Here is a 27,497-nt window from a genome sequence, read left to right as displayed (position 1 = left end):
ACCACAGCCCGCCCACCTGCCACTGGCCTCTGCTCACCACTACAGTCGCAGCCACTTTACTTTCCTTCGCTGGCTGTAACATGATATCACTCTGGTATGAGCCCATCTCAGGGATAACAGGTGCTGGGCAGTGACATTATTATACTGTGTTGCAGCTGGCAAAGAGAAGCCAGCAAGCCTTAACAGTGGCAGTGAGCAGAGGTCACAAAGGCCATTGGCGGGTGGGGGCCTGCAGCAGAGGCAGCGAATGGTGGGTGAGCAAGTCCTCAGGCGGATCTGCCCCTGCTGCTGCTAGAGTTATGCTGCTAGAGTTATGATTGTCAAGTAACTGAGGGACAGGAGTATTCTTCCTGCCCTAGAGGCACGCACGGTGCACAGGTCTCCCCATTTCAGAGCAGGAACCAGAATGCTCTACAAAACCTCCGAAGCTTCCAAATGTTGTTCTGTACATAAGCAGAACTCTTGCTGCAGAGACCATGGAGGAGAAGAAGAGGTGTGTCTTTCAGAAGTATGTGTTTTTTAATTATAATTATAATAATAACAACAACAGTAACAATAACAATAGCAGCAATAATAATAATAATAATTTACAAAAATAACAAAGGTTGGTCTTTTGCAGATCACCTTCCTCCCCGCTCAGTTGCGCTTCTTCCAGCTTCTCTTTCTCCCCCCCTCGCTTCCTGCACCCGAACTTCTGAAAATATGAAGTAGATAAAATCATTAAATTAAAATGCACTCAGTAAATTGGGTTTCCCCCAGTGAATCTGGGAGACATTTCTTTGTTGCCATTACAATGGCAAACTAGAAACTGTGGGCTGGTTTTCACAATTGCTTTTCCATAACCTTCAAACCTTGCTTTGTGATTTGCCAGCACAGCCCAATTCTGGCTCTCACAGATCTTTGACAGGATTGCAAGTACACATACAAGGTGTCTTGCAGCATTCCCGCTCTAAACCTGGTCTCCTACGGACTGAAATGGTTGCAAAACCATAATTCCTCATAGTGGGCTGGTTTATACAATTCTAATGAGAGTAGGAGACGGGTCCTACCCAGGTTTGGGAGCTGTGTGCGCTCCTGTTTCCCTTCATAACTAAAGACATGTCAGAAAAATGTTTTGCAAAAGCAGATGTCTTCTTCAGATCCCTTCCTAGATCTGGTCCTCAGGTCTGAAAAACGGAAGGCTGTTCAGGTGCTAGAAATGCAGCTCTGGATTCCACCCCACAAATTTTGTTTGAGAATCCCATCACAGAGACCAGGTGTGTAGGGATGAAATGGAGTAGGTTAGGTTTTTCCTAACCCGCTCTTCCTCCAAAGAGCCCAGAGCAGTGTACATACTTCAGTTTCTCCTCACAGCAACCCTGTGGAGTAGGTTAGGCTGAGAGGGAAGTGACTGGCCCAGAGTCACCGAGCACGTCTCATGGCTGAATGGGGACTTGAACTCGGGTCTCCCCAGTCCTGGTCCAGCACTCTAACCACTATCAAGGCAGTGTGCGCACACCTGAATTCGGAGTGGGGCCTTACAGCCTCAGTGCCTCTTCCAAAACACAAGTCAGCCTACATGCACATACAGCTACAACACACAATAAAAACAAACAAAAAACCCACCCCATCTTCAGAGTAAGATACACCAAATGAGCAGGCAGGGCTATTGCTGTAAGGCTAGGGCAAGGAAGAGAGAGAAACTAATACATTGATTCATAAGGGGTACACTTAGGAACAATTCTGGAATGTTAATCAAACTGTCCCCTCCTTTCCCCTTTCTATCAATCAGAGCAAACAGCATAGGAAGGGAGATTTTGTTTATCCATGTGCCCATTTTTTAAATTTATATTTACACTTATATCCCGCTCTTCTTCCAAGGAGCTCAGAGTGGTGTACATGGGTTTTTTTTTATCCTCACAACCGCCCTGTGAGGTAGGTTAGGCTGAGAGATACATGACTGGCCCAAAGTCACCCAGTGAGATTCATGGTTGAATGAGGATTCAAACTCAGGTCTTCCCAGGCCTAGTCCAACACTCTAACCACTACACTATGCTAGCTCTCAGGAAAAGTCACAAAGAAATCCATCAATTACACCTGTATTCATCCGCCTCATAGAAGCAGTCTCTGCATATTAAGCTCTTTCAGGTTTCTTTTGGTGACTGCATTGTTTATGCACCTTAATACAAGTCTGTTTCTACATTGGTGTGCATGCCTGGCAGTAAATGAAAAACTTATTGTAAATTCTAGAAAGTGCCTTCAACTTTCAGATGTAGAACAACCTTTTGCACTTACGTTTACAATTACAACCCTTTTTCAATTACACATGATTTACTGCACATTTTAATAGTCAACTCTTTTCAAAGACAAGACTTAAATCACAAATTCCATTTTTAAAAAACTAAAAATGCTAACGTTAGCTTCCAGCATATTTCCTTTTTATGACCTTTATATTTAAATATATTTATTCTTCTCAACTTAACCATATTTTGATTTTGCATTTATTTTCATAAACATGCACCACCACAGGCTACTGCCAATTACTGAATAAGCCTCCCCTCCTTGATGGAATGGGGGCTGCCTTAATAAAGCACATAAAGGAATGAAGTTGCAGACAAGGTGCAGAACCCCAGAAAGCCATCTGTAGTCCATATGCCCCCCTCAGGGGCATAACTACTATTAGGCAAGGGTAGGCAGCTGCCTGGGGCCCCCCACGCCTCGAGGGGCGCCCCAGAGGCAAGTCACATGACTATCTATTGTGAAGTGTGTGTGTGTGTGTGTCAGTGAGGGGCCCATTTTCAAATTTTGTCTCTGGGCCCACTCCAGCCTTCTTACGCCCCTGGCCCCCCTCATGGTTTTACCTTGTAGGAGAAGCCTTAGCCCTTTCTAATTGCCTCATAGATCTGGTGGAGTGGTAAACTACCCACTCAACACCCCCTGGAGTGTTGGGGCACATGTACCCCAACCTTAGACTCAGAGGTACCAACCCAGAAGTCTATGGAATTCAGGCCTGTGTCTGATTTCATTTTATATTAAGAGTTCAATTAAATGCATGAACTTGAGGTGAACATGATGCCCAGATCTCATGACTGCCCGGTAAATGATTTGTAAAGGCAGGGGTAATCTAGCATTGGTTATCAGTGTTTGTGGAACTCACAAGAGACTCAATGGGTCAGGCTTAATGACCAGTCTCACACTGCTGAAATTATCCCTTTTCCTCACTGACAGGATGCTTCTGCCTCAGTCAAATGTATTGATTAACTCGTCTCACACATGTACCCCTTTTTATGTACTTTAAGGAATATTCTCTAGTTAGAATGACACACTAGCTAGAGGTACACAAGAAATAATGTAATTGCTGTCTCACGCAAATAGAACTAATTCTCTCACTAACTCCTGACCTTTAACACCTTTTGGGATCAGGCTAGCAAATCTGGGACAAGAGAAGGGGCACATTTGCAACTCAGAGATGCAGATTTGATTTGGGCAATGTCCCCTCCTCAAGATAGCAGCTAACAGAAGATGAGCTTGAGATCTCTCTGGACTGGCTGAATAATTAAAAGATGATATCCAGAAGGTAACAGCAAGTTGTCACCATTTGGGGACACAGGGAAAGATGAGGAGATTTGAATAGACTCTATGAGAGATCAAAGGAAAATACCACTATAAAGAACAGTCTTACCGGACAGAGAACTAGAAGTCTTTTGCCTACAGGCAGTCTTGTGCCTACACGCAATCTTGTGCCTACAACCAAGATCTGCTCATGAGCAATCCAAGGGTTTGCTGCCCAAGCCGTGGGGCTAGAGGCAGGAACTCTGTCTATGGGCAGGAACTGTCTGTGACTTCCACTGCGCAATGAGAAGTCAAGACTTCCCCAGCCATGGTGCTCTGACTCTCAGACATGCTCTGAGGAAACTGCATGCTTGATCCAAAAGTTCTTGTCTCCAGCCAACAGCTTCTCTCCTTCAGCTGAAAGATCCACCGCTCTCAAGCCTCTGATCCTGGTAATATGCTGCCTCTACAAGCCTTGGATCCCTCCATCCTTTCCCCTTCTTCTCCTTTCCCCTCGTCCCTCTACTAATTCCTGATCTCCCCAAACCATGCCAGTCCTCAGCCTTCCTTACCTCCCCCCCCCCCACCTTTTCCATCTGTATCTGAGTTGTATTAGGCTCTAGGAAGATTTGATACACACACATATGTTAGTTAGGAACACTGGGTGAATATTGTTGCTGGTTAGGGTTGAAATACTGTTAGTAATATTGATAGAATGTTCTGCTTTCTGCTCAGTTAGATTGATGTTGTTATTCTTTTGTACTCAATAAAGCCCATTGAATCATTTAGGTTTGGTTTGATCTCCTTTCTTCCTTGTGTCCAGATCCTACATGGTCACTTTATAAAAGAACTTGGTCACTTGGTGACACTATGAGACAGGCCTCATTTTGTATGCTAGCTAATGAGCATATTCAGTATATAAATCAGGCCTGGACCACAACAGGAGGAAGCAGAACACAGTGCTACAATCCAAAAGGAAAAAAGAAAGCGTTGCAGAGCATCTATAAGTGTCAACAGTTGCACGCTGAGAATGGTTAGTTGCACTAACAGCACTACAGTGGAACAGTGAGGCAAATCAACATTATGCAATAGATGCAGGTACCAGTCACCTCAACTGTTTTGCTTTTTTAATTAAAATCAGCTGGTGAAAAACTATACGTCTGAGCAAAGGGACAAAAAGCAAAGGATCATGATATTTCCCCCCAGCAGTTATTTTTTTCCTCCTTAATGTTGCCCTCTCAAGGCTCCTTTTCCATCCATGTGAGAAAAAAGCAGCCAGAGGTAAAAAACATTCCACCCATTTCTCTGCTGAAACTCGCAACTGCCAGTGGCCATGTGTAATTCGAATCACAATCACCCACACCCAAGAGAGTATTACATGTGTCTGTTGTAGAAGGCACATCTTAGTCCAGAGACTGCTTCTACAGCTAATCTGTGGAATGAAGAAGAAAAAAGTCCTCTAGCATGTCACCATCAACTGTTGACTGTCTGGACACACACAGCATAAAACCCAGTGCAGACAACTAAATACAGTTTTATAATACATCACTAAAGATGAACCATGACAACTAATCGCATAAGAGTTATGCCTTCTACAAAATAATTCAAAGCAATTTATTTTTGCAAATCCCTATTCCACAAAAGCAGACAGCAAAACTATTACCCATGAGCTGCTGGAAGGGCAAACCAGCACAGCTAAGGACCTACCCTCTTCTGCCCCCCTCCCCTCTAATCTCCTCCAACAACAGAGCACAGAGAAAAGCCCAGCCAAAGAAAGGAAGATAGGATTTAAGCTGGATGGGGAGAGGGGTTGCCTGCAAAATTTTGTTTACTGAATAAGGAGCACACCTTGGAGTAAAGAGGTGCTTTCACGCAGCAAGCCTACCCTGAAATGAGACTGAAGAGCTCCCTCCGGCTCTTTAGAGCTCTAGGCCACGCCCTTTTGCATGTGAAGTATCACATGATGACATCACATGCAAAGGGGTGTGGCCTCAAGCTCTAAAGAGCTGAAGAGAGCTCTTCAGTCTCATTTCAGGGCAGGCTTGCTGCCTGAAAGCATCTATTTTCCCTTTCTCTTCCTCTCTGGAATAGACGCTTTCAGGCAGCAAATGCTCCCTAAAAATAATCGGAAAGTAAGTGCTCGGGGGGGGGGGGGGTAGGGGCGGGGGCGCAGGCTCTCCGCCGGGACTCAGATCTCTGTTGTGCGACCTGTGCGGCTGCGTGAGTGGGGGTGGCAGTAGGCACCCAGCAGGGGGGGATTTTCCAAAACAAACAAACCAACCCTGAAAAAAACACACACAACTGTGGTGGTTGGGTGCGGGGCATGGCAAGCACTTGGCGCCACCCTGCAACTGGCGCCTAGGGCACGTGCCCTGCCTGCCCCAAACTGATTACGTGTCTGCATGGCCCGTTCAGTCGGCGAGTGCTTTCTGCGCTGGCCCAGTAGGGTTCTTCCTTCCTCTCCCTGGCAAGCAAGGCAAAGAAGCCCCCAGCTGGGCCAACACAGAATGCACTCTCCAGTTGGATGCGCCACACATGCTGCTCAGCCCCAGAAACGCCTCCTGCATTGGTGTCCTGACACAGGGTGGAAGGGATATGGCCGGCAGGGGACAGCACAGCCGGGGACAAGCCTGCCATCAGAGGAGGAGGCAGCGGCAGTAGCAGTATGTGTGTAGGGAGACCCGGTGCTTGCAGAGGAGACCTCGTTGCGTGGCGGGGGGACAGACCTGGCAGCATTGGCAGGAAAAGTGCAGGCGCCTGCCTGTCCAGGGTTGCTGCCAGCTTTCCTACGCCCCAGACAGAGACTGGGAGTGGGTGAAGTACTGAAAACAGCTTTCTCTGGCCCACCTTTAACAAGCAGAGATTCCATTTCTTTTCTGACTATGTCTTAGTGGGAACTGATTCATTTGTGATTGTTTTAAGCCTAAGTATATTGCAATGCATGCAGAGCATATTAAGTCTGCTCAAAGGGGGAGTGGATGGTTCATGTAGGGTAGAGTCAACTGGCATGAGTAAAAGGATGTGCAAATTAGCTGCCTTTATAAAAATGTATCTGACAATCGTACTTTGTACTAGGCTGTCTTACAGACCAGCTCTAATATGGTGAGGTTAATGAAAGGAAGAAGCAGGCCCAGATTACTCTACATTTACTTACCCCATGTACAGAGGCAGGTGCAGGCGGTGGTGCAGATGGAGGTACGGACAGATGTGCGGATGGAGGTACGGACCAATGTATGGACGGAGGTGCGGATGGAGGTATGGACTGCTGTACGGATGGAGGTACGGACCGATGTACGGATGGAGGTACAGGTGGAAGTGCAGACTGATGTACGGATGGAGGTGCAGATGGAGGTGTGGATGGAGGTGCAGATGGAGGTACAGACGGAGGTGCAAACAGGGGTGGTGTTGTGGACCTGACAGAATGAAAACAGACATTAAAGAGAATCTGCTGCATCTAGGCCAGCCTGAGCACATTTGCTTACAGCACTACACAAACCAACCAGATACACCTTTACTCCAAACAGTCTGTGCTCTATCAGAGGCAAAGGTGCACCTAGGTAATTTTGGAGCCTGGACCTAAAGGTTTCTGGAGCACCCCACCCCTCACCCCCACCCTGCAACTTAAGCATCATCCCCCCTACACATATTCACACACACACAATATTTTTAATACGTGGGTTCTTGAGGGCACCAACAGCAACTGAACTCACAAGAATGTAAGAATATAAAACAGATATACTTATGCAGATATGCACTAGCAGAAATGTTTCAACACACAACTCAACATATTCCCACCCACATATCTCCCCCCCCCACTCCCCCCTCTGTCTCTAAGGCACCTGAAACAGGTCACAGTTATACTTGAGTGCCTTGTCCATTGAGGGCCAGTGGAGACCACACCACCCAAAACAAACTAAAAAGGAATTGGGGCCCCCCAAGGGGTGTGGAGTCCAGTGTTGCCTCTAGCAGGGATTTCCGGATACTGTTCACTACAACTCCCAGCAATAGCCTTTGGCTGCAATGGCCTTTGGCTGGGGATTCTGGGAGCTGTGGTCAACAACATCTGGGAATCCCTGTTAGAGAGAACACTGGTGGAGGCCCTGGACTTCGGTCCCAAAGTTCAAAGTGCCTTGCTCCATATGTCCCAACCAGGACTTTAAGTTCTTCTTCAGAGGCCCTCCTCTGAGAGCCCTTGCCAAAGGAGGTGAGGCGGGTGGCTACTAGGGAGAGGGCCTTTTGGGTGCTGACACCCCATTTATGGAATAGCTTCCCGAGTGAGCTTCGCCTGGCTTCCTCACTTTGTTCTTTTAGATGCCACCTAAAGACCTTTTTGTTCTGTCAGGCTTTTTAAATTTTGATTTTCAAATTTGATTTTTTAAAACTGATTTTAAAAGAGTTTTAAAATGTCTTTGTATTGCATTTTGTATTTCCTCTCCCCACCCCCACCCCTGCCCCTTTTGGTTTCTTATGATTTAATGTGTTATATGTTTTCATTTCATGTTGTGAGGCGCCCAGACAACAATTTGTTATGGGATAGCTAACAAAGTTGTTCATCACCATCATCGTCATCATCATCGCCACCTTAAATTTATTACAGGCTGATATCCAGAGCAGCAATCAGAAAATCTGCTCCTAACTCAGCCAGATTGTTCCGGAGCGGAGGGCAGAGGCAGATCCAGGGTGGGGCAGCCAGGGAACGTGCTCTGGGCGCCCCCTGAAGGGGGCATAATTTCCATGCCTCACCATCACAAGATTCAACCAGCGGGCGCCGCCGGGGGGTCCTGGTATCTCCGGATCCCAGGTGGCCGGCGAGCGGACCAGTGGCACCCGCACCCCCCCACTCACTTGCACAGGCTGAAGCAGCAGCACACTCACACGAGATCTCTGGGCAGCATGGGAAGGGGGCGGCGGGTGGGTGCTCCCATTGGATGGTGGAGAGCGCAGGCTGGGCCCGAGAGCTGTCTGGGCCGCCCGCACCAAGCAGGGTCCATGTGGCAGGGAGACTCGCAGCAGCAACTGCTGGGTGTTTGCATGCTGCTGTTCCGTAGTTTGTGTGCTGCTGTTTGTTGCCCAGCAGGCGACACAGCGTCTGCCTGCCCTGCTGGCTGGCTGCATTCTTGCATTAACCGCATACAAACACTCTCTCTCTCTCTCTCTCCAGACAAAGTAAACTGCTCCTCTGCTCTAATCTCTCTCTCTCTCTCGTGTGTTTGTGTGTATGTCTCGAACGCGCCTTACCCTGCAGTGCAGAGAGGCTCGAAAAGCAGATTTGGAGCGGAGGGAGGCGGCCACCTATCAGCAGGAGCAGTTCTCAAGGCTGCTTGTACAGGGAGACGTGGGTGGGCAGGTGCGGGGGGGGAGAAATGGCACCCTTCTTTCGCCAAGGCTAACATAAACTTCGCGGGGGGGGGATTTGGGATCATAAATGACTAGGTAACCCTAGCCCTGCATCACAGCATGTGATTATTCCCCCCTTGGCCCCTTCCCTCAGAGCTTGTGGCACCAGGATGATCACAAGAGAAGAAGATTGTGTGCAGTTGGGGGAGGGCGTTCCTTTGGTCAGAAGGGGAAAAGAGACAAATGCGATTTCCCCTTCCAACTTTGTCTGTAATGACTTTGTGGTACTACTTTTGTTTTATTTTATTTTTCTCTCTCTCTTCTCTTTCCATGGGGTATGTGTGTGTGTGTGTAAATCTGCATAAACCAACACCTGGGGTGTGTGTGGGGGGTCGGGGTGAGCGGAGAGGCAAGAGCAGCCTGCTCTCCCCTCGCTCAGCAGCAGCAGCCACCGCCGGGGCTTCTGACTGAAACTGCCTGGCCTGGTGAGGTGTTTGGGACGCACACGGGGGCTGCTCTGCTCTGCCTCCCCTTCTCTCTCACAGCCACTCAGTCAGTTGGGGGTGCGTGCGACTGCCCAAACCGCTCTGCCTGCCTGGTGTGATCACATTGGGGTGCCCAAGCAGGCAGGCAGCCGGCAGGCATGCTGAGGAGGCGAGAGAAGGAGGAGGAGGAGGAGGAGGACAGCGGCTGGAGACGGAGACGGAGACTGCTGCTGGAGCCTGGGGAGTGGGGCTGCAGGCCGAGACGGCAGGGTTCAGTGTGCGTGTGCTGCTGGCCAGAGGCAGGGAGACTCTTCTTCAGTACTTTTTCTCCAAAGGAGGTCTGTTGTTGTCTCTCTCTGTTTAATTAAGGATGTTCCTACCTTCTCCCAGGAGATTTGAGAGAGAGAGGGGGGGAGAGAGAGAGAGAGAGAGAGAGAGAGAGAGAGTTGCACTTTGCATGTGCTCATTTGTTTAAACACATATTGCAAAACTAGTCAGAAACTGAGCTTAATTAGAAGCCAGAAACAAAAATGAAACCAGAAAAGCCAGCAGGGTGCAACAGGAAAAGAGCTGCTGATCTTTGTTTAAAGCCAGCAGAGCCAGAGGAAATGTAGATTCTTTGCCTGAGGCATGTGTATTGCCCTGAGCCTGCCAGCTCCCCCTTTCCCTCTTGCCCTGGGCTCTGATGCTCTCACTTGTCTGTGCTGAAGACAGAAGAAAAGGCATACAAGAGATCTAGCAACCTTCTAGTAAGCTGCCTTTTCCCGAGTCAGCCCATTGGTCCAATCCATCCTTCTAAATATTGTCCGCACAGACTGGTAGCAGCAGGCTAGAAAGTTGGTAGCCAGGCAGCTCTGGAGTGTGTACTTTCACTGAGGAGCTGGTGAGAGAGAATTTCCACACACACCCCACCCCCAGGCCCAGAGGCCTAACCAGGGAAAATGGCACCTAGGGCAAGCACTGAAATTGCACCCCTGTCCAAACAGGAATGATGGGACTTGTAGTCAACAATATCTGGAAATCCCTCTTAAAAGGAACACTGTACCATCTAGATATGTTTGTTGATCCAAACCTGAAAACATGAGCCATTCAGAGGCATAGCAAGGTTGGAATGGGCCAAGGTGAGATTTCAATATGGGCCCCCAGCTCCTCAAAGTCCAGGGCCTCCACACACCACAGGCCCCCAAGGATTTAAGTCGGATCTTTCAAAATAAGTATGCTGCCTGGAAATACATTTCACTGAATACACACATGCACACTTCACAGTATATAGTGATATACATGGAGTACTAGATATTTGTGCTTCTTTTAATGCCTAGAACACACTAGCAACTCTAATGATTAAAATGGCCCCCTCGCTGCAGATTAGCAAAGGAGACTTTCAACCCTGCAGGGTGAGCCAATGTATGTTTTCTCAGAATTCTGAACAAATTCAGAAAAGTTTGATTTCAGGAGGTTTTTCACACCAGGCTTTTAAAGCCCTTTAACACACATCTCCTCTGGAATAGAGGTGCTGCATTCACATGTTGGCCAGATTTACCCTGAAGTCCCTGCAAGTTTATGGGGAGCAGTTCACACACAAGAAAAATAAAATAAAATAAAAGCACAGCACATGCTTCACAGTTCTCACTCATACCTTCTGGGTTGCAAAACAACTTGAACATAAGTGCATTTATGAATGAATGCATGAAAATAAATAAAATATACTTGTTCCAGAAGTTTTTGTAATTTTCTGCCCTGAAACAAGCCACTTATAGGCCTTTTTAGATAGCTTTTGTTTTTAAAGCCAGCACATTTTCCAGTCTGTTTTCAATTAAATATTCAGAGACTTCTCAGTCTCACCCCACCCACCCCCATATCAAAGCCCTATGGCAAGCAGATTCCTATAGGGGTGGGGGGACCCCAAAAAGGAATTCACAGCCTACCTAGCAATAGCTGTTCTGGATGGTCTGGGCAGGGGGGCTGCTGCTGCTGCTGCTTTGGAGAGCTCTGCCTGCTTCCTCCTTCCTTCCTTCCTTGCTTGGGGCCTGCCCAGTTCAGGCTTCAGGGAGGCCTACTGGGAGGCCTCTCTGGAAGCCCCGCCCACCTGCCGATCAGCTGAGAGGCGGGGAGAGAAGAGCTCTGCAGTTTGCAGGCCTTGCCGATCCTAGGCCGGAGCTGGAGGTAAGTGGCTGGGGGGCCCTGGGGCTGGGCAGAGGGGCAATGGGGTGGGGGTGGCAAGAACTGGTGTGTCGCCCCCACCTCAGTGGCGCCCAGGGCACCTGCCCTGCCTGCCCCCCCCCCCCCCAGTTCTGCCTATGCGCCTAGAGCAGCACGACTTGCATTGTGCCTGCACAGGAAGAATTGTACAAACCAGGGCTCTTGTCTTGTTTCTGAGGTGGCCAGCCTCCTGCACAGAGTGAGAGCAGCATGACCCCGAATACGCTGCCACATCAAGATGTCCTGCCTTGCCCTGCCTGGAATGACAACCGATGGAGCTGGAGCTGCTGCTCCGTGTGTCGCTTAGGCTCTCTGGCACCCCCTATCCGGACCAGCACAGAGAAACCAGGCAACCTTTGCAGAACTTTGGGGAGGCTGCAGAGTAGGGTTGCCATTAGGGATGTGCATTTCGTTTCGGGAACAGATCGTTCTGTGCCCAAACAACGAATTTCGGGTGATTCGGAGCCGATCCGAATCACCCCTGAGGACCCCCGAAATTTTCTGTGCCCGATCCGAATCACCCCGATTTCGTGGAAAAAAATTCGGGTGATTCGGACCTCCGTGGGCATGTCTGCAGCCTCCATTTTGTGGCTGCAGAATTGCCTTCTTCTTCCCCCTCCATTTTCATTCTGACAGCTCTTTGAATTTCCCGTCTTTTTTTCTCCATTGACTTCAATGCAAAAAATTTTCCCCATTCACCTCCATTGAAAATAAAAGTTCCTACCTGCAGAGGAAAATGACCAAATAAGGTTTGGATAGTAAATCACACCCTTCCATTGGCCAGGTACAGGTGGAGGTAGCGTCAAGGGTTGGGGTGATTTTTGGAGGGCTTTGCAGGAGGGTATTTAAGGGGCCACCAGTATCCATTTTCTTCCTTTCTGCTGCCTTGCATGGGAGAAGAGACACAAGAGAGAGATCTGCTGCCTTGCTTAGTAAGTCTTGCCTCCATTTTGATTTTGGATTTTTGTGGGTGCTCTTTTTCTGCATTTACGCCAGTGCTCTGCCTTGTTGATTGGTTTTCTGCTTTATTTAAGCAATTTTTTAAATAAAGAGAGAAGAGGGTGGAAATTTTTTTTAAAGAAACCTCTGCCTTGCAGAGGTTTCCCACTGCTCAGTTTTAAATTCTTGTTGGGTCTAGAAGAGGGGGAGAATTTTTTTTTTTTTTTTTTTTTAGGAAACCTCTTCCTTTCAGGGGCAAACCGCTTTTCAATTTTTAATCCATTTTTCGATTAAAAGAGGGTGAGATTTTTTTTTTTTAAAGAAACCTCTGCCTTGCAGAGGCAAACCCTCTGCTCATTTTTTAATCCTTGTTGGGGCTAGAAGAGGGGGAGATTTTTTTTAAGGAAAGGAAACCTCTTCCTTGCAGAGCAAACCTCTTCTCATTTTTTAAAATCCTTTTTTGTGAAGAGAAGAGGAATAGATTTTAGATTTTTTTTTTTAAAACATCTGACTGGCTGCAAGCATTGCCAGCCTGCAGCCCTTGGTGGGAAAGGAGGGGTTTTTTTCTCCTTTTGAATCCCCCCACCCTATTTTTTGCCAAACCACTTTTTTGGCAATTTTTTTCTGCGGAGAGTCACTGCTGCCTGTCCCTGCCTGCCTGCCTGCACTCCAGGCCCGCTTGTGTGACCACCAGACCAGACCCTCAGAGGTGGACGCCAGAGACCCGGCGTTGGAGAAGCCTACACCTGAGTGAGATTGGCCCAGCCATTTATATTTTACACACGCACACAACACACAGACACACGCACGTCACACACGGCATTCTAATCTGTAGTGTTCCGTTCCTTTAACTGTTCGTTTGGGGTTTATTAATTTTTCCCTGTTTTTAGGTTTTTGGGGTTTTCACTTTTCTCTATAAGTGTTGTGTGATAGTTGTAATATTGGGTTTTAAATAAATAGTGTTTTAAATAAATAGGGTTTTAAAGTGTTGTGATAGTTGTAAGCTTGGGTTTTAAATAAATAGTGTTTTAAATAAATAGGGTTTTAAATAACTAGGGTTTGTGTGTAGCCTTCCCCGGTAGCTAGCTATTAGGAGGAGGTTCAACTGTAGAGTAGCAGTAGACTGTAAGAGTGGCCTGGCCTAGTAGTGCTGCAACTTTATATTTCTGTTGCTGCTTTCGTGTATTTTGCAGAAATATTTTTTAAGGGCCTAATCTGCCCACAGTTACTTTTCCATCGTGTTTGCCTGTGAAATTGACACAGAGATAATTTTCTGAAACATTTTTGTAACTGTGTGTTACTTTCAGACCACAGAGAGAGTAACTTTCCCCTGTGGTGGAGTGCGTTCGATACATTAGTAACAACAACACAAGTTACTTGCAACAAATAAATTCTCCAGTCCATTCCATTCAAAGTGACCAACAGTCAGAGAAAGATAATATAACTAAACTTACTTTCACTTCTACTGACTAAGTGCACTGCACACTGTGTGCGCAAGGCTCCAGCCTTAAATAACTCCTCCTGCACCTGTGCACTGCACAGCAGCTGAGCTAATATTTTAATTTTTAATTTTTATATTTTTTTGTTGCACAGCCTGCTTCTGTTGTATCGCGCATCAAGTAACTCCCACTGTCTCCCAGTCCCTCTGTGACTGACTGTGTCGTGATACATTCATTGCACGGCAACTTCTGACTGGGATCTTGCAGCAACAGCATTTGTGCCAACAACAACAAGCCTTAAGCAAGGAGGCATTGTAAAGTCACCGGCGCCGCAGCACATCCACTGTTTTTCTGGCCCTCTGGTATACCTGCTGCCCCCTGAGACAACTACCCCTTCTTCACATTTTGAAAATTTTAAAAATGTTTTAAAAAGCAATGGTTGGGAGGACAGCAGGAAAAGGGAGGGCGCAAGTAAGTGGGAGGCTTGTCTTCCCTACAGCTGGTCGTGGCAGGGGGCGGCAAGAGGGGCCTACTCCCCAAGTCAACCCCGGCCCTGCTTCGGCGCAGAGGCTTGACTTCTTCTCAGGTCAGCCTGGCCCTATGCCAGGGCCTGCGGCCAGGCAGGATTTGGGGGGGGGGGCTCCCAGATTGCCAGGGAAGAAGATCTTCCTGTGGCAGCTGAGGAGGTGGTGCTGGTGGAGGAGGTTGGCAGTCCAGCCATATCCACCTTGCGGACCCCCCAAACGGTCACTATGGGGGTTGGTGGGGGGCTCAGTCTGGCATCTGAGGGGGCTCAGGAGGAGGGAAGATCTTCTCCTGCCCCTGGGCCTTCCCATGCCAGCGCTGAGGGCATCGGTGGTGGTATGCCCGAGAAGGAACCAGCAAAAGTTCCACCAACAAAGCGACCTCGTGTCGCTGGGGAGTCTGGCAGTGTGGTTTGGGATCACTTTGAGCTTAGCCCTGGTGATCCCACCCATGCTGTGTGCACCCACTGCAAGGCACTGGTCAGCAGAGGCAGGGACCCTATGCACTTCACAACCTCGGGGCTGTGGTCGCACATGCGTCGGCGGCACCCAGGTGTGGAGACCTCTGCTGGCACTGGCAGTAGGCCCGGTGCCTCACCTGGTAGCAGAAGCAGTAGTAGTGACAGCAGCAGCAGCAAGCGGCCAGCGGCTCCTGCCCACAGGCAGGAAAAGCTGACCGATCATCAGTGGGTGCAATCTCTTGGGAAGCGGTCTGATCGTCCAAAGCCTCGTCTCGTGACTCGGGCCATTGGTGAGATGATCGCTCTTGATGACCAGCCGTTCTCCATTGTCGACAATGTCAGCTTCCGGCGTCTGCTCCAGCTGCTTTCTCCGGAGTACAAGATCCCCTCAAGGACCACTTTCAGCAGGAGGGTGGTCCCTTCCCTGTACCGTGTGTGCAGGGGGGCCGTGTTGGCCTAGCTGCGTGCAGCTGGGCCAAACACCAGTGTGCATTTCACTGCGGATATCTGGACTAGCCGCAGTGGGCTGCACACTGCCTTCATGTCCCTGACAGCCCATTGGTGGGGGCATGGGGGTGAGGGGACATCTGGTGCTGCTGGTGCTGTATCCAGCTCCTCCCATGCATGCACGCCTTCTTGGGCAGTGTTGCATGTGGAGGCGATGGACACAGACCACACTTCAGATGAGTTGGCTGCCGTCATGGAGCGGCAGGTGGGGGCGTGGCTGGCCGGGGAGCCAACCCTCCGCCGAGGCTTCATGGTGACGGACAACGCAGCCAACATCACCAAGGCTGCTAGGCAGGTTTACGGTGTGAACATCGCTTGCGCTGCGCACACCTTGAACCTCGTAGTGAAGGGTGCGCTTGGCCTCAAGGAGGCGCCGAAGAAGGCCAAGGAGCACCAGCGTGTTCGGGGCTCTTCTAGTAGTTTAGGTCAGGATCCTGCTGCTCCCGTGGCCGCCCTGGTGGAGCGTTGCCGCCAGGTAGCGGGCCACTTCCACCGGAGTGAAAAGGCAAGGCGCCAGCTCAAGGCCAGACAGATCGAGCTGGGCCTGCCTAAACACCAAATCCCCCAGGATGTTCCTACCCGGTGGAACTCCACTTTTCTCTTGCTCCGGTGCATGCATGAGCAAGAGGGAGCACTCAACAGCCTGGGGACGCGTGGTTGCTTGGATCTGTGCAAGTCTCTCTATGATGACTGGCCGGTGATCCGCGAGCTGGTCTTAGTACTAGAGCCATTCTATTCTGCTACGAACGACTTGTGTACTCAGACCGCCACGCTGAGCCTGGCTTTGCCCACTGCTATTCTCCTGGAGAAGGCAATGAGCGATCTCCAGACCACTCTGACCACTGGGGTTGCGATTGCCCTGGCAGGTCGGTTGAGGACTGGGGTAGTTGAGCGGCTCAAGACACCATGGGCCGCATCTGCATGGCATGTCCTGGCATGCATTTGTGACCCAAGGATGAAGGGCAGCGCTGTGCCTCCTGGCGAGCTGCCCAGGTGGAGGGACCTCCTGGTCGAACACGTGAAGCGTGAAGAGGAAAGGAGCTAGGGATAGGTGATGCAGCAGACGACCAGGAGGAGGGGTCTTGGTCGCAGGCTGGCACTGCGCATCCCACCCCCAGCAGCAGCAGCACTGCCACCACCACCCACTTCTTCCCAGTCCAGCGGCATGGTTTCTCCGGCAGTGGGACCAGCAGAGCAGCCAGTGCGACCTCGAACCACCACCCGGTGGCTCAGGGGCTATGCTAGTCTCATGCCGGGGAGACAGGAGGAGCCTGTCCCTCGCCCCAGCCGTGCTGAGCAGACTGTTCTGCAGTACCTGGAGGAGGCGACGGAAGACGAGGAGAGTGAGGCATTCCCCTTTTGGACAACGCGTCGCAAAGTCTGGCCGGACTTGGCGTCTGTTGCTGTCCGGTTTCTCTCTTGCCCGCCAACCAGCGTCTCGAGCGAGAGGTTGTTCTCCATGGCCGGGGACGTGGTGACTCCTCTACGCTCACGCCTGGATGCTGAGTTGGTCGAGCAGCTCGTCTTCTTGAAGGCCAACCTCCCCCTGCTGGGCTACCCCGAACTGGCCGTGGAGGGCGAGTGACTCGCGTCACCCCCCCTATGCAGCGCCTCCCACGCCACGGCAGTTCATCCCGGCCAGAAGATGTGTCACAGTCCATCCCTCTAAGACCACCCTGCCACTAAAACATGCCCCTTAGTGCTGCTGGCACATCCAGACACGCATGCATACACAGGCACCGCTGCACTGTCAGCCTGGGATGGTGGACTGCCAGGTGAGTGCTCCCAGCATGAGGGAGGGGTTACCACAGATGTGGCAGAGAGAGACTACAACTCCCATTTCCCACTGTCTCGATGGCTGGCCACCATCAAGACTAGGGACAATGGGAGCTGTAGTCGATGTCTCTGCAGAAGAAATCTGTGGTGCCCCCCCCCCCCGATGCTGGGAGCACCCACTTGCCCAGTGCTGAAGGCTGGGCCGTAGGGCAGCGCACCATCCATCCACAACCTCAGAGACAGACTGCTGCGTGTGCATGTGTGGGGGGCACAGTCAGGATTGGAAGGGACATCCCTGGGGGAGAGTAGTGCCTCTGTGCAATGGGCCTGTGCCTCCTGGTGAGGGGGGCACACACACTGTCACTGAGAGGGCTTGCTGCTAATTGCTAGCTTTTGCTTGCCTGCTAAAACTGTCATCATTGCTTCCTCCCATGAACAATTGCATTGAAGCTGAAATCTAAAAAAGGTCTGTCTGCTGCGTTTCTCAATGTGATGTGCTTATTTCTGATTTTGGCTTGCTGGTCAGGTGATGTTCTTTCTTAATCTTCATGCTCTCCTCTGTTCAAATCCAGATGTGGTTTGCCTTGGTCTACTGAGCTATAGGTTGTCGCCGCCGCCGCCGCCGAGTAAGATGGTCTGCTCTGCTGCTGCCTGCTTTTTCTGGCCACAATGGGAGTAGTACTACTGCTGTGCCTGAAGCAGCACACACACACACACGCACCCCCCTCCCCTCCCCCCCAAAAGCTGTGTCGCCAATGATGAGCTTGATGCTGGTGCAGCCCTCACACAAATGTCTGTCTCACGCAGACAAAGAGAGCACACATTGCAACCTGAGGCGACACAACCTTTTCAGCCCTAACCCTCTTGCAGAGTGAGTGAGCACACCCACACAGTGCACACACACAGGGGAATAAAGGCATACTACTAGTCTAGACTCTAAACTAGTGGTAATGTTGTATCATGTGATTGCACACAGTCTTTCTGCCCAGTATCTGCGGTATGCATTGGGATGCAATCCGAAAAAGCCTGCAAATTCTAGCTTGCTTTGTTGCAGAGACCTCTTCGTGGTGTGTGGTGGTGTTGTGTGATGTGGTGTGGTCGCGTGGGGCCCGGGAAAGGACAGGACAGGTGCAATTCACTGTGCCTGTGCGTGTGTGGGGAGATATATTATGTTTCCAAATGAAGATCGGGTCATGTTTGAGAGTTGATTGACAGCATTTTATTTGAAGATTGCTTGCCCATACATAGATGCGGCGATCACATGCCACAGACTCAGACAGGCTGCGGAAAAGAAATGTCCAGAGACACGTGCGTGCTGCCATTCTCTTCTTATCTGCCATCATCATCCATGCATTACTCTTCAAAGCTGTGTGGGCTAGGAGGGGGCAACATGCCAAGCCTTGCTGCTCCACTTGCGGAGTGTTGTTGTCTTGCGTGGGTCCTCCACATGCTATGTGTGTTCCCTCCTGGCTGTGCCTGTCTGTTGACTGTAGTGGGCCAAAAAAGTTTGGATGAGGTGAGGTTCAGGGCAGGGCACTGTTGCTGGACTTGGAGTGGGAGCAGAGTGGAGTGGGGTGGTAGTGCCTAATGGGTGTAGTAGGCTGCCACCCGAATTTCAGGGGAATGAGACAGAGGGTTGATTTTTTGTGAATTTCTGAAGTTTTTGTGTCTTTGGGGCAGATGGGGGGCAGAAAGTGGATCTGCCCCCAAAGAGTGGGGTGGGGTGGTAGTGCCTAATGGGTGTAGGCTGCCACCCCAATTTCAGGGGGATGGGACAGAGGGCTGATTTTTTGTGAATTTCTGAATCTTTTGTGTCTTTGGGGCAGATGGGGGGCAGAAAGTGGATCTGCCCCAAAAGAGTGGGGTGGGGTGGTAGTGCCTAATGGGTGTAGGCTGCCACCCCAATTTCAGGGAGATAGGACAAAGGGCTGATTTTTTGTGAATTTCTGAGGGTTTTCTTGGGTGCAGCAGAGTGCTAGATTGATTCATTCCCATACTCGTCATAGTAATAAAGGAGAGAGTGAGAGAAAGTGAGAGTGTGGGGTCATTTAGAGTTGAGAGTAGTATGATGCTTGATGAATGAATGAATGAATCTAGAACTCTGCACCCAAGAAAACCCTCAGAAAAACCCTCCTCTGTCCCATCCCCCTGAAATTGGGGTGGTAACCTATACCCATTAGGCACTACCACCCCTCCCCACTCTTTTGGGGCAGATACACTTTCTGCCCCCAATCTGCCCCAAAGACACAAAAAATTCAAAAAATCACAAAAAATCAGCCCTTTGTCCAATCCCCCTGAAATTGGGGTGGTGGCTACACCCATTAGGCTCTACCACCCCACCCCACTCTTTTGGCTCCAGGGTCCTTTTTGCTGATCTGAATCGATTCGGATTTGGATTTGGATTAAATCCGAATCCGAAACGAATCGGGGGTGATTCGGGTCAGCAAAATTCGGGCACAGAACAGAACAAGGGTGATTCAGCTCGGGTCCTGAGCCGAATCACCGAAAACCCGAAATGCACACCCCTACTTGTCTCCAGCCAACAGCTTCTCTCCTTCAGCTGAAAGATCCACTGCTCTCAAGCCTCTGATCCTGGTAATATGCTGCATCTACAAGCCTTGGATCCCTCCATCCTTTCACCTTCTTCTCCTTTCCCCTCGTCCCTCTACTAATTCCTGATCTCCCCAAACCATGCCAGCCCTCAGCCTTCCTTACCTCCCTCCCCCCCCCCCCTGTTTTTCCATCTGTATCTGAGTTGTATTAGCTTCTAGGAAGATTTAATACACACACATATGTAAGTTAGGAACACTGGGTGAATATTGTTGCTGGTTAGGGTTGAAATACTGTTTGTAATATTGATAGAATGTTCTGCTTTCTGCTCAGTTAGATTGATGTTGTTATTCTTTTATACTCAATAAAGCCCATTGAATCATTTAGGTTTGGTTTGATCTCCTTTCTTCCTTGCGTCCAGATCCTACATGGTCACTTTATAAAAGAACTTGGTCACTTTGTGACACTATGAGACAGGCCTCATTTTGTATGCTAGCTAATGAGCATATTCAGTATATAAATCAGGCCTGGACCACAACAGGAGGAAGCAGAACACAGTGCTACAATCCAAAAGGAAAGAAGAAAGCATTGCAGAGCATCTATAAGTGTCAAAAGTTGCACGCTGAGAACGGTTAGTTGCACTAACAGCACTACAGTGGAACAGTGAGGCAAATCAACATTATGCAATAGATGGAGGTACCAGCCACCGCAACTGTTTTGCTTTTTTAATTAAAATCAGCTAGTGAAAAACTATTTGTCTGAGCAAAGGGACAAAAAGCAAAGGATCATGATATTTCCCCCCAGCAGTTATTTTTTTCCTCCTTAATGTTGCCCTCTCAAGGCTCCTTTTCCATCCATGTGAGAAAAAAGCAGCCAGAGGTAAAAAACATTCCACCCATTTCTCTGCTGAAACTCGCAACTGCCAGTGGCCATGTGTAATTCGAATCACAACCACCCACACCCGAGAGAGTATTACATGTGTCTGTTGTAGAAGGCACATCTTAGCCCTGAGACAGCTTCTACAGCTAATCTGTGGAATGAAGAAGAAAAAAGCCCACTAGCATGTCACCATCAACTGTTGACTGTCTGGACACACAAAGCATAAAACCCAGTGCAAACAACCAAATACAGTTTTATAATACATCACTAAAGATGAACCATGACCACTGCTCGCATAAGAGTTATGCCTTCTACAAAATAATTCAAAGCAATTTATTTTTGCAATTCCCTATTCCACGAAAGCAGACAGCAAAGCTATTACCCATGAGATGCTGGAAGGGCAAACCAGCACAGCTAAGTACCTACCCTCTTCCACACCCCTCCCCTCTAACCCCCTCCAACAACAGAGCACAGAGAAAAGCCCAGCCAAAGAAAGGAAGATAGGATTTGAGCTGGATGGGGAGAGGGGTTGCCTGCAAAATTTTGTTTACTGAATAAGGAGCACACCTTGGAGTGAAGAGGTGCTTTCACGCAGCAAGCCTACCCTGAAATGAGACTGAAGAGCTCCCTCCGGCTCTTTAGAGCTCTAGGCCACGCCCTTTTGCATGTGAAGTCTCACATGACAACATCACATGCAAAGGGGTGTGGCCTCGAGCTCTAAAGAGCTGAAGAGAGCTCTTCAGTCTCATTTCAGGGCAGGCTTGCTGCCTGGAAGCATCTATTTTCCCTTTCTCTTCCTCTCTGCAATAGACGCTTTCAGGCAGCAAACGCTCCCTAAAAATAATCGGAAAGTCAGTGCTCTGGGGGGGTAGGGGCGGGGGCGCAGGCTCTCCGCCGGGACTCAGATCTCTGTTGTGTGTCCTGTGCGGCTGCATGAGTGGGGGTGGCAGTAGGCACCCAGCAGGGGGGGGATTTTCCAAAACAAAACAAACAAACAAACCCTGAAAAAAAAAACACAACTGTGGTGGTTGGGTGCGGGGCATGGTAAGCTCTTGGTGCTCCCCTGCAACTGGCGCCTAGGGCACGTGCCCTGCCTGCCCCACCCAGATTACGTGTCTGCATGGCCCATTCAGTCGGCGAGTGCTTTCTGCGCCGGCCCAGTAGGGTTCTTCCTTCCTCTCCCTGGCAAGCAGGGCAAAGAAGCCCCCAGCTGGGCCAACACAGAATGCACTCTCCAGTTGGATGCGCCACACATGCTGCTCAGCCCCGGAAACGCCTCCTGCATTGGTGTCCTGACACAGGGTGGAAGGATTATGGCCGGCCGGGGACAGCACAGCCGGGGACAAGCCTGCCATCAGAGGAGGAGGCAGCGGTAGTAGCAGTATGTGTGTAGGGAGACCCGGTGCTGGCAGAGGAGACCTCGTTGCATGGCGGGGGGTCTGGCCTGGCAGCATTGGCAGGAAAAGGGCAGGCACTTGCCTGTCCATGGTTGCTGCCAGCCTTCCTACATCCCGGACAGAGACTGGGAGTGGGTGAAGTACTGAAAACAACTTTCTCTGGCCCACCTTTAACAAGCAGAGATTCCATTTCTTTTCTGACTATGTCTTAGTGGGAACTGATTCATTTGTGATTGTTTTAAGCCTAAGTATATTGCAATGCATGCAGAGCATATTAAGTCTGCTCAAAGGGGGAGTGGATGGTTCATGTAGGGTATAGTCAACTGGCATGAGTAAAAGGTTGTGGAAATTAGCTACCTTTATAAAAATGTACCTGACAATCGTACTTTCTACTAGGCTGTCTTACAGACCAGCTCTAATATGATGAGGTTAATGATAGGAAGAAGCAGGCCCAGATTACTCTACATTCACTTACCCCATGTACATACGCAGGTGCAGGCAGTGGTGCAGATGGAGGTAAGGACCGATGTACGGATGGAGGCGAGGATGGAGGTACGGACTGAAGTATGGATGGAGGTGCGGATGGAGGTACAGAATGATTTATGGATGGAGGTGCGGATGGAGGTACGGACTGATGTATGGATGGAGGTGAGGGTGGAGGTACAGATGGAGGTGCCAACAGGGGTGGTGTTGTGGACCTGACAGAATGAAAACAGACATTAAAGAGAATCTGCTACATCTAGGCCAGCCTGAGCACATTTGCTTACAGCACTACACAAACCAACCACATACACCTTTACTCCAAACAGTCTGTGCTCTATCAGAGGCAAAGGTGCACCTAGGTAATTTTGGAGCCTGGACCTAAAGGTTTCTGGAGCACCCCACCCCTCACCCCCACCCTGCAACTTAAGCATCATCCCCCCTACACACACACACACACACACACACACACACACACACACACACACAGAGACACTGTGACACATGGAATATTTTTCATACGTGGCTTCTTGAGGGCACAAACAGCAACTGAACTCACAAGAATGTAAGAATATAAAACAGATACACTTATGCAGATATGCACTAGCAGAAATGTATCAACACACAACTTAATATATTCCCATCCCACATATATCTCCCCCCTCTGTCTCTAAAGCACCTGAAACAGGTCACAATTATACTTGAGTGCCTGGTCGATTGAGGGCCAGTGGAGACCACAGCACCCAAAACAAACTAAAAAGGATTTGGGACCCCCCAGGGATGTGGAGGCCAGTGTTGCCTCTAGCAGGGATTTCCAGATACTGTTCACTACAACTCCCAGCAATAGCCTTTGGCTGCAATGGCCTTTGGCTGGGGATTCCGGGAGCTGTGGTCAACAACATCTGGGAATCCCTGTTAGAGAGAACACTGGTGGAGGCCCTGGACTTCGGCCCCAAAGTTCAGAGTGCCTTGATCCATATGTCCCAACCAGAACCTTAAGTACTTCTTCAGAGGCCCTCCTCCGGGTGCCCTTGCCAAAGGAAGTGAGGCGGGTGGCTACTAGGTTGAAGGCCTTTTGGGTGCTGACATCCCATTTATGGAATAGCTTCCCGAGTGAGCTTCGCCTGGCTTCCTCACTTTGTTCTTTTAGATGCCACCTAAAGACCTTTTTGTTCTGTCAGGCTTTTTAAATTTTGATTTTCAAATTTGATTTTTTAAAACTAATTTTAAAAGAGTTTTAAAATTTCTTTGTATTGCATTTTGTATTTCCTCTCCCCACCCCCACCCCTGCCCCTTTTGGTCTCTTATGATTTAATGTGTTATATGTTTTCATTTCATGTTTTCATTTCATGTTTTGAGCCGCCCAGACAACAATTTGTTATGGGATAGCTAACAAAGTTGTTCATCACCACCATCGTCATCATCATCATCATCATCATCATCATCATTGTAATCATCATCATCATCATCGCCACCTTAAATTTATTACAGGCTGATATCCAGAGCAGCAACCAGAAAATCTGCTCCTAACTCAGCCAGATTGTTCCGGAGTGGAGGGCAGAGGCGGATCCAGGGTGGCCGGCGAGCGGACCAGTGGCTCCCGAACCCCCACCACCAACACTCACTTGCACAGGCTGCAGCAGCACACTCACACGAGATCTCTGGGCAGCGTGGGACGGGGGCGGCGGGTGGGTGCTCCCATTGGATGGTGGAGAGCGCAGTCCGGGCCCGTGAGCTGTCTGAGCTGTCTGCTGCTGCTGTGTGCTGCTGTTTGTTGTCCAGCAGGCCACACAGCGTCTGCCTGCCCTGCTGGCTGGCTGCATTCTTGCATCAACCGCATACAAACACACACACACTCTCCAGACAAAGTAAACTGCTCCTCTGCTCTAATCTCTCTCTCTCTCTCGTGTGTGTGTGTTTGTGTGTATGTCTCGCATGCGCCCTACCCTGCAGTGCAGAGAGGCTCGAAAAGCAGATTTGGAGCGGAGGGAGGCGGCCACCTCTCAGCAGGAGTAGTTCTCACGGCTGCTTGTACAGGGAGACATTGGTGGGCAGTTCTGGGGGGAGAAATTAGACCCTTCTTTCACCAAGCACCCCCATGGCTAACATAAACTTCGCAGGCGGGGGCCCTGCACCACAGCATGTGATTCTTTTCCCTCTTGGTTCCTTCCCTCAGAGCTTGTGGCAGCAGGATGATCACGAGAGAAGAAGATTGTGTGCAGGTGGGGGGGTGGGTTTGCCTTTGGTCAGAAGGGGAAAATAGACAAATGCGATTTCCCCTTCCACCTTTGTAATGACTTTGTGGTACTACCTTTGTTTTATTTTATTTTTCTCTCTCTCTTCTCTCTCCGTGGGGTATATGTGTGTGTGTGTAAATCTGCATAAACCGACACCTGGGGCGGGGGGGGGATCGGGGTGAGCGGAGAGGCAAGAGCAGCCTGCTCTCCCCTCACTCAGCAGCAGCCACCGCCTGGGCTTCTGGCTGAGCCTGCCTGGCCTGGTGAGGTGTTTGGGACGCACACGGGGGCTGCTCTGCTCTGCCTCCCCTTCTCTCTCACAGCCACTCAGTCAGTTGGGGGTCCGTGCGACTGCCCACACCGCTCTGCCTGCCTGGTGTGATCACATTGGGGTGCGCAAGCAGGCAGGCAGCCGGCAGGCATGCTGAGGAGGCGAGAGAAGGAGGAGGAGGAGGAGGAGGACAGCGGCTGGAGACGGAGACGGAGACTGCTGCTGGAGCCTGGGGAGTGGGGCTGCAGGCCGAGACGGCGAGGTTCAGTGTGTGTGTGCTGCTGGCCAGAGGCAGGGAGACCCTTCTTCAGTACTTTTTCTCCAAAGGAGGTCTGTTGTTGTCTCTCTCTGTTTAATTAAGGATGTTCCTACCTTCTCCCAGGGGATTTGAGAGAGAGAGAGTTGCACTTTGCATGTGCTCATTTGTTTAAACACATATTGTAAAACTAGTCAGAGACTGAGCTTAGCTAGAAGCCAGAAACAAAAAGAAACCAGAAAAGCCAGCAGGGTGCAACAGGAAAAGAGCTGCTGATCTTTGTTTAAAGCCAGCAGAGCCAGAGGAAATGTAGATTCTTTGCCTGAGGCATGTGTATTGCCCTGAGCCTGCCAGCTCCCCCCTTCCCTCTTGCCCTGGGCTCTGATGCTCTCACTTGTCTGTGCTGAAGACCGAAGAAAAGGCATACAAGAGATCTAGCAACCTTCTAGTAAGCTGCCTTTTTCCGAGTCAGCCCATTGGTCCAGTCCATCCTTCTAACTATTGTCCACACAGACTGGTAGCAGCAGGCTAGAAAGCTGGTAGCCAGGCAGCTCTGGAGTGTGTACTTTCACTGAGGAGCTGGTGAGAGAGAATTTCCACACACACCCCACCCCCAGGCCCAGAGGCCTAACCAGGGAAAATGGCACCTAGGGCAAGCACTGAAATTGCGCCCCTGTCCAAACAGGAATGATGGGACTTGTAGTCAACAATATCTGGAAATCCCTGTTAAAAGGAACACTGTACCATCTAGATATGTTTGTTGATCCATACCTGAAAACATGAGCCATTCAGAGGCATAGCAAGGTTGGAATGGGCCAAGGTGAGATTTCAAAATGGGCCCCTACCCCTCAAAGTCCAGGGCCTCCACACACCACAGGCCCCCAAGGATTTAAGTCGGATCTTTCAAAATACGTATGCTGCCTGGAAATACATTTCACTGAATACACACATGCACACTTCACAGTATATAGTGATATACATGGAGTACTAGATATTTGTGCTACTTTTAATGCCTAGAACACACTAGCAACGCTAATGATTAAAATGGCCCCCTCGCTGCAGATTAGCAAAGGAGACTTTCAACCATGCAAGGTGAGCCTATGTTTGTTTTCTCAGAATTCTGAACAAATTCAGAAAAGTTTGATTCCAGGAGGTTTTTCACACCAGGCTATTAAAGCCCTTTAACACACATCTCCTCTGGAATGGAGGTGCTGCATTCACATGTTGGCCAGATTTACCCTGAAGTCGCTGCAAGTTTATGGGGAGCAGTTCACACACAAGAAAAATAAAATAAAAGCACAGCACATGCTTCACAGTTCTCACTCAGACTTTCTGGGTTGCAAAACAACTTGAACATAAGTGCATTTATGAATGAATGTGATGTGTTTTAGAAAACCAAAGTAACTCCATTTTACTTAGAATACCTCACTCTAACTTAAAGTAACCCCAGCCCAGCTCAGGCCAGCTCAAGGACACGGCCTCACATGATCAACGTCATTTCTCCACTAAATTGTATCTAAAGAAACTTGGTTCGCACCAGATGAATGCTCACTGTTCTTTGCTGACAGTTAAAGAAAACAGGATGTAACCAAATAAGGAGTGATCACCAGACGAACAATGAATCTTTTGCATGCGTACTAGATACTTAGTCCACCATTTTGTTGCCAAGTATACTATGTCTAGGGTGTCAACATCATTCAGATTGTCTGTATAAATGTAAGATGCACCTATAACCAATTTGTATTTCAATGCAGAGCAATAGCCCATTGATTTACCTTGCTGGCTGCAGCAGCAAATAAAATTGCCTCTAATTGATCCCCACTGAGTCTGTTTGATTGGCAAAAAGGCGGACCCAGGGACGAACCGGTATTCACATCAATTGAATGAAAATAAATAAAATATACTTGTTCCAGAAGTTTTTGTAATTTTCTGCCCTGAAACAAGCCACTTATAAGCCTTTTTAGATGGTTTTTGTTTTTAAAGCCAGCACATTTTCCAGTCTGTTTTAAATTAAATATTCAGAGACTTCTCAGTCTCGCCCCAGCCCCACCCACCCCCATATCAAAGCCCTATGGCAAGCAGATTCCTTGGTGGGGGGACCACAAAAAGGAATTCATAGCCTACCTAGCAATAGCTGTTCTGGATGGTCTTGGCAGAGGGGCGGCTGCTGCTTCTGCTGCTGCAGAGAACTCTGCCTGCATCCTTCCTTCCTTCCTTCCTTGCTTGGGG

The 27,497-nt window shown here is 49.5% G+C and overlaps 1 protein-coding gene across 3 annotated transcripts; it reads right to left on the bottom strand.

Moving 5' to 3' along the window:
* Nucleotides 1–502: 502 nt before the first annotated feature.
* Nucleotides 503–27,497, bottom strand: LOC128329372 (uncharacterized). 3 transcript variants are annotated; one of them, XM_053260431.1, is made up of 4 exons: nucleotides 27,393–27,491; nucleotides 22,500–22,722; nucleotides 6,686–6,944; nucleotides 503–694 (listed from the first exon to the last, which is right to left on the bottom strand). In XM_053260431.1, exons 1-4 carry the CDS (start codon nucleotides 27,467–27,469, stop codon nucleotides 621–623), a joined length of 633 nt encoding a protein of 210 aa, XP_053116406.1. In that variant the 5' UTR covers nucleotides 27,470–27,491; the 3' UTR covers nucleotides 503–620. The 3 variants fall into 3 exon arrangements, 2 of the variants coding, with proteins under 2 accessions (XP_053116406.1, XP_053116407.1); XM_053260432.1 differs by lacking the exon at nucleotides 503–694 and adding an exon at nucleotides 4,832–4,963; XR_008309630.1 differs by lacking the exons at nucleotides 503–694; nucleotides 6,686–6,944 and adding an exon at nucleotides 18,325–18,685 and having other exon boundaries at nucleotides 27,393–27,497.

Source organism: Hemicordylus capensis, chromosome 6 (genome assembly GCF_027244095.1).
Source record: "Hemicordylus capensis ecotype Gifberg chromosome 6, rHemCap1.1.pri, whole genome shotgun sequence".
Classification (NCBI taxonomy): domain Eukaryota; kingdom Metazoa; phylum Chordata; class Lepidosauria; order Squamata; family Cordylidae; genus Hemicordylus; species Hemicordylus capensis.
The sequence above is the reverse complement of the archived record's forward strand: the minus strand, read 5'-3'. Positions and strand labels throughout refer to the sequence as shown.

Excerpts from the sequence above, each read along its gene's own strand:
- LOC128329372 (XM_053260431.1), bottom strand. The coding sequence starts at position 27,469 with ATGCAGGCAGAGTTCTCTGCAGCAGCAGAAGCAGCAGCCGCCCCTCTG. Across the intron at positions 22,723-27,392 it reads TCCAGAACAGCTATTGCTAG|GTCCACAACACCACCCCTGT; the intron begins GTAGGCTATGAA and ends TCATTCTGTCAG. Across the intron at positions 6,945-22,499 it reads CACCTGCGTATGTACATGGG|GTCCACAACACCACCCCTGT; the intron begins GTAAGTGAATGT and ends TCATTCTGTCAG.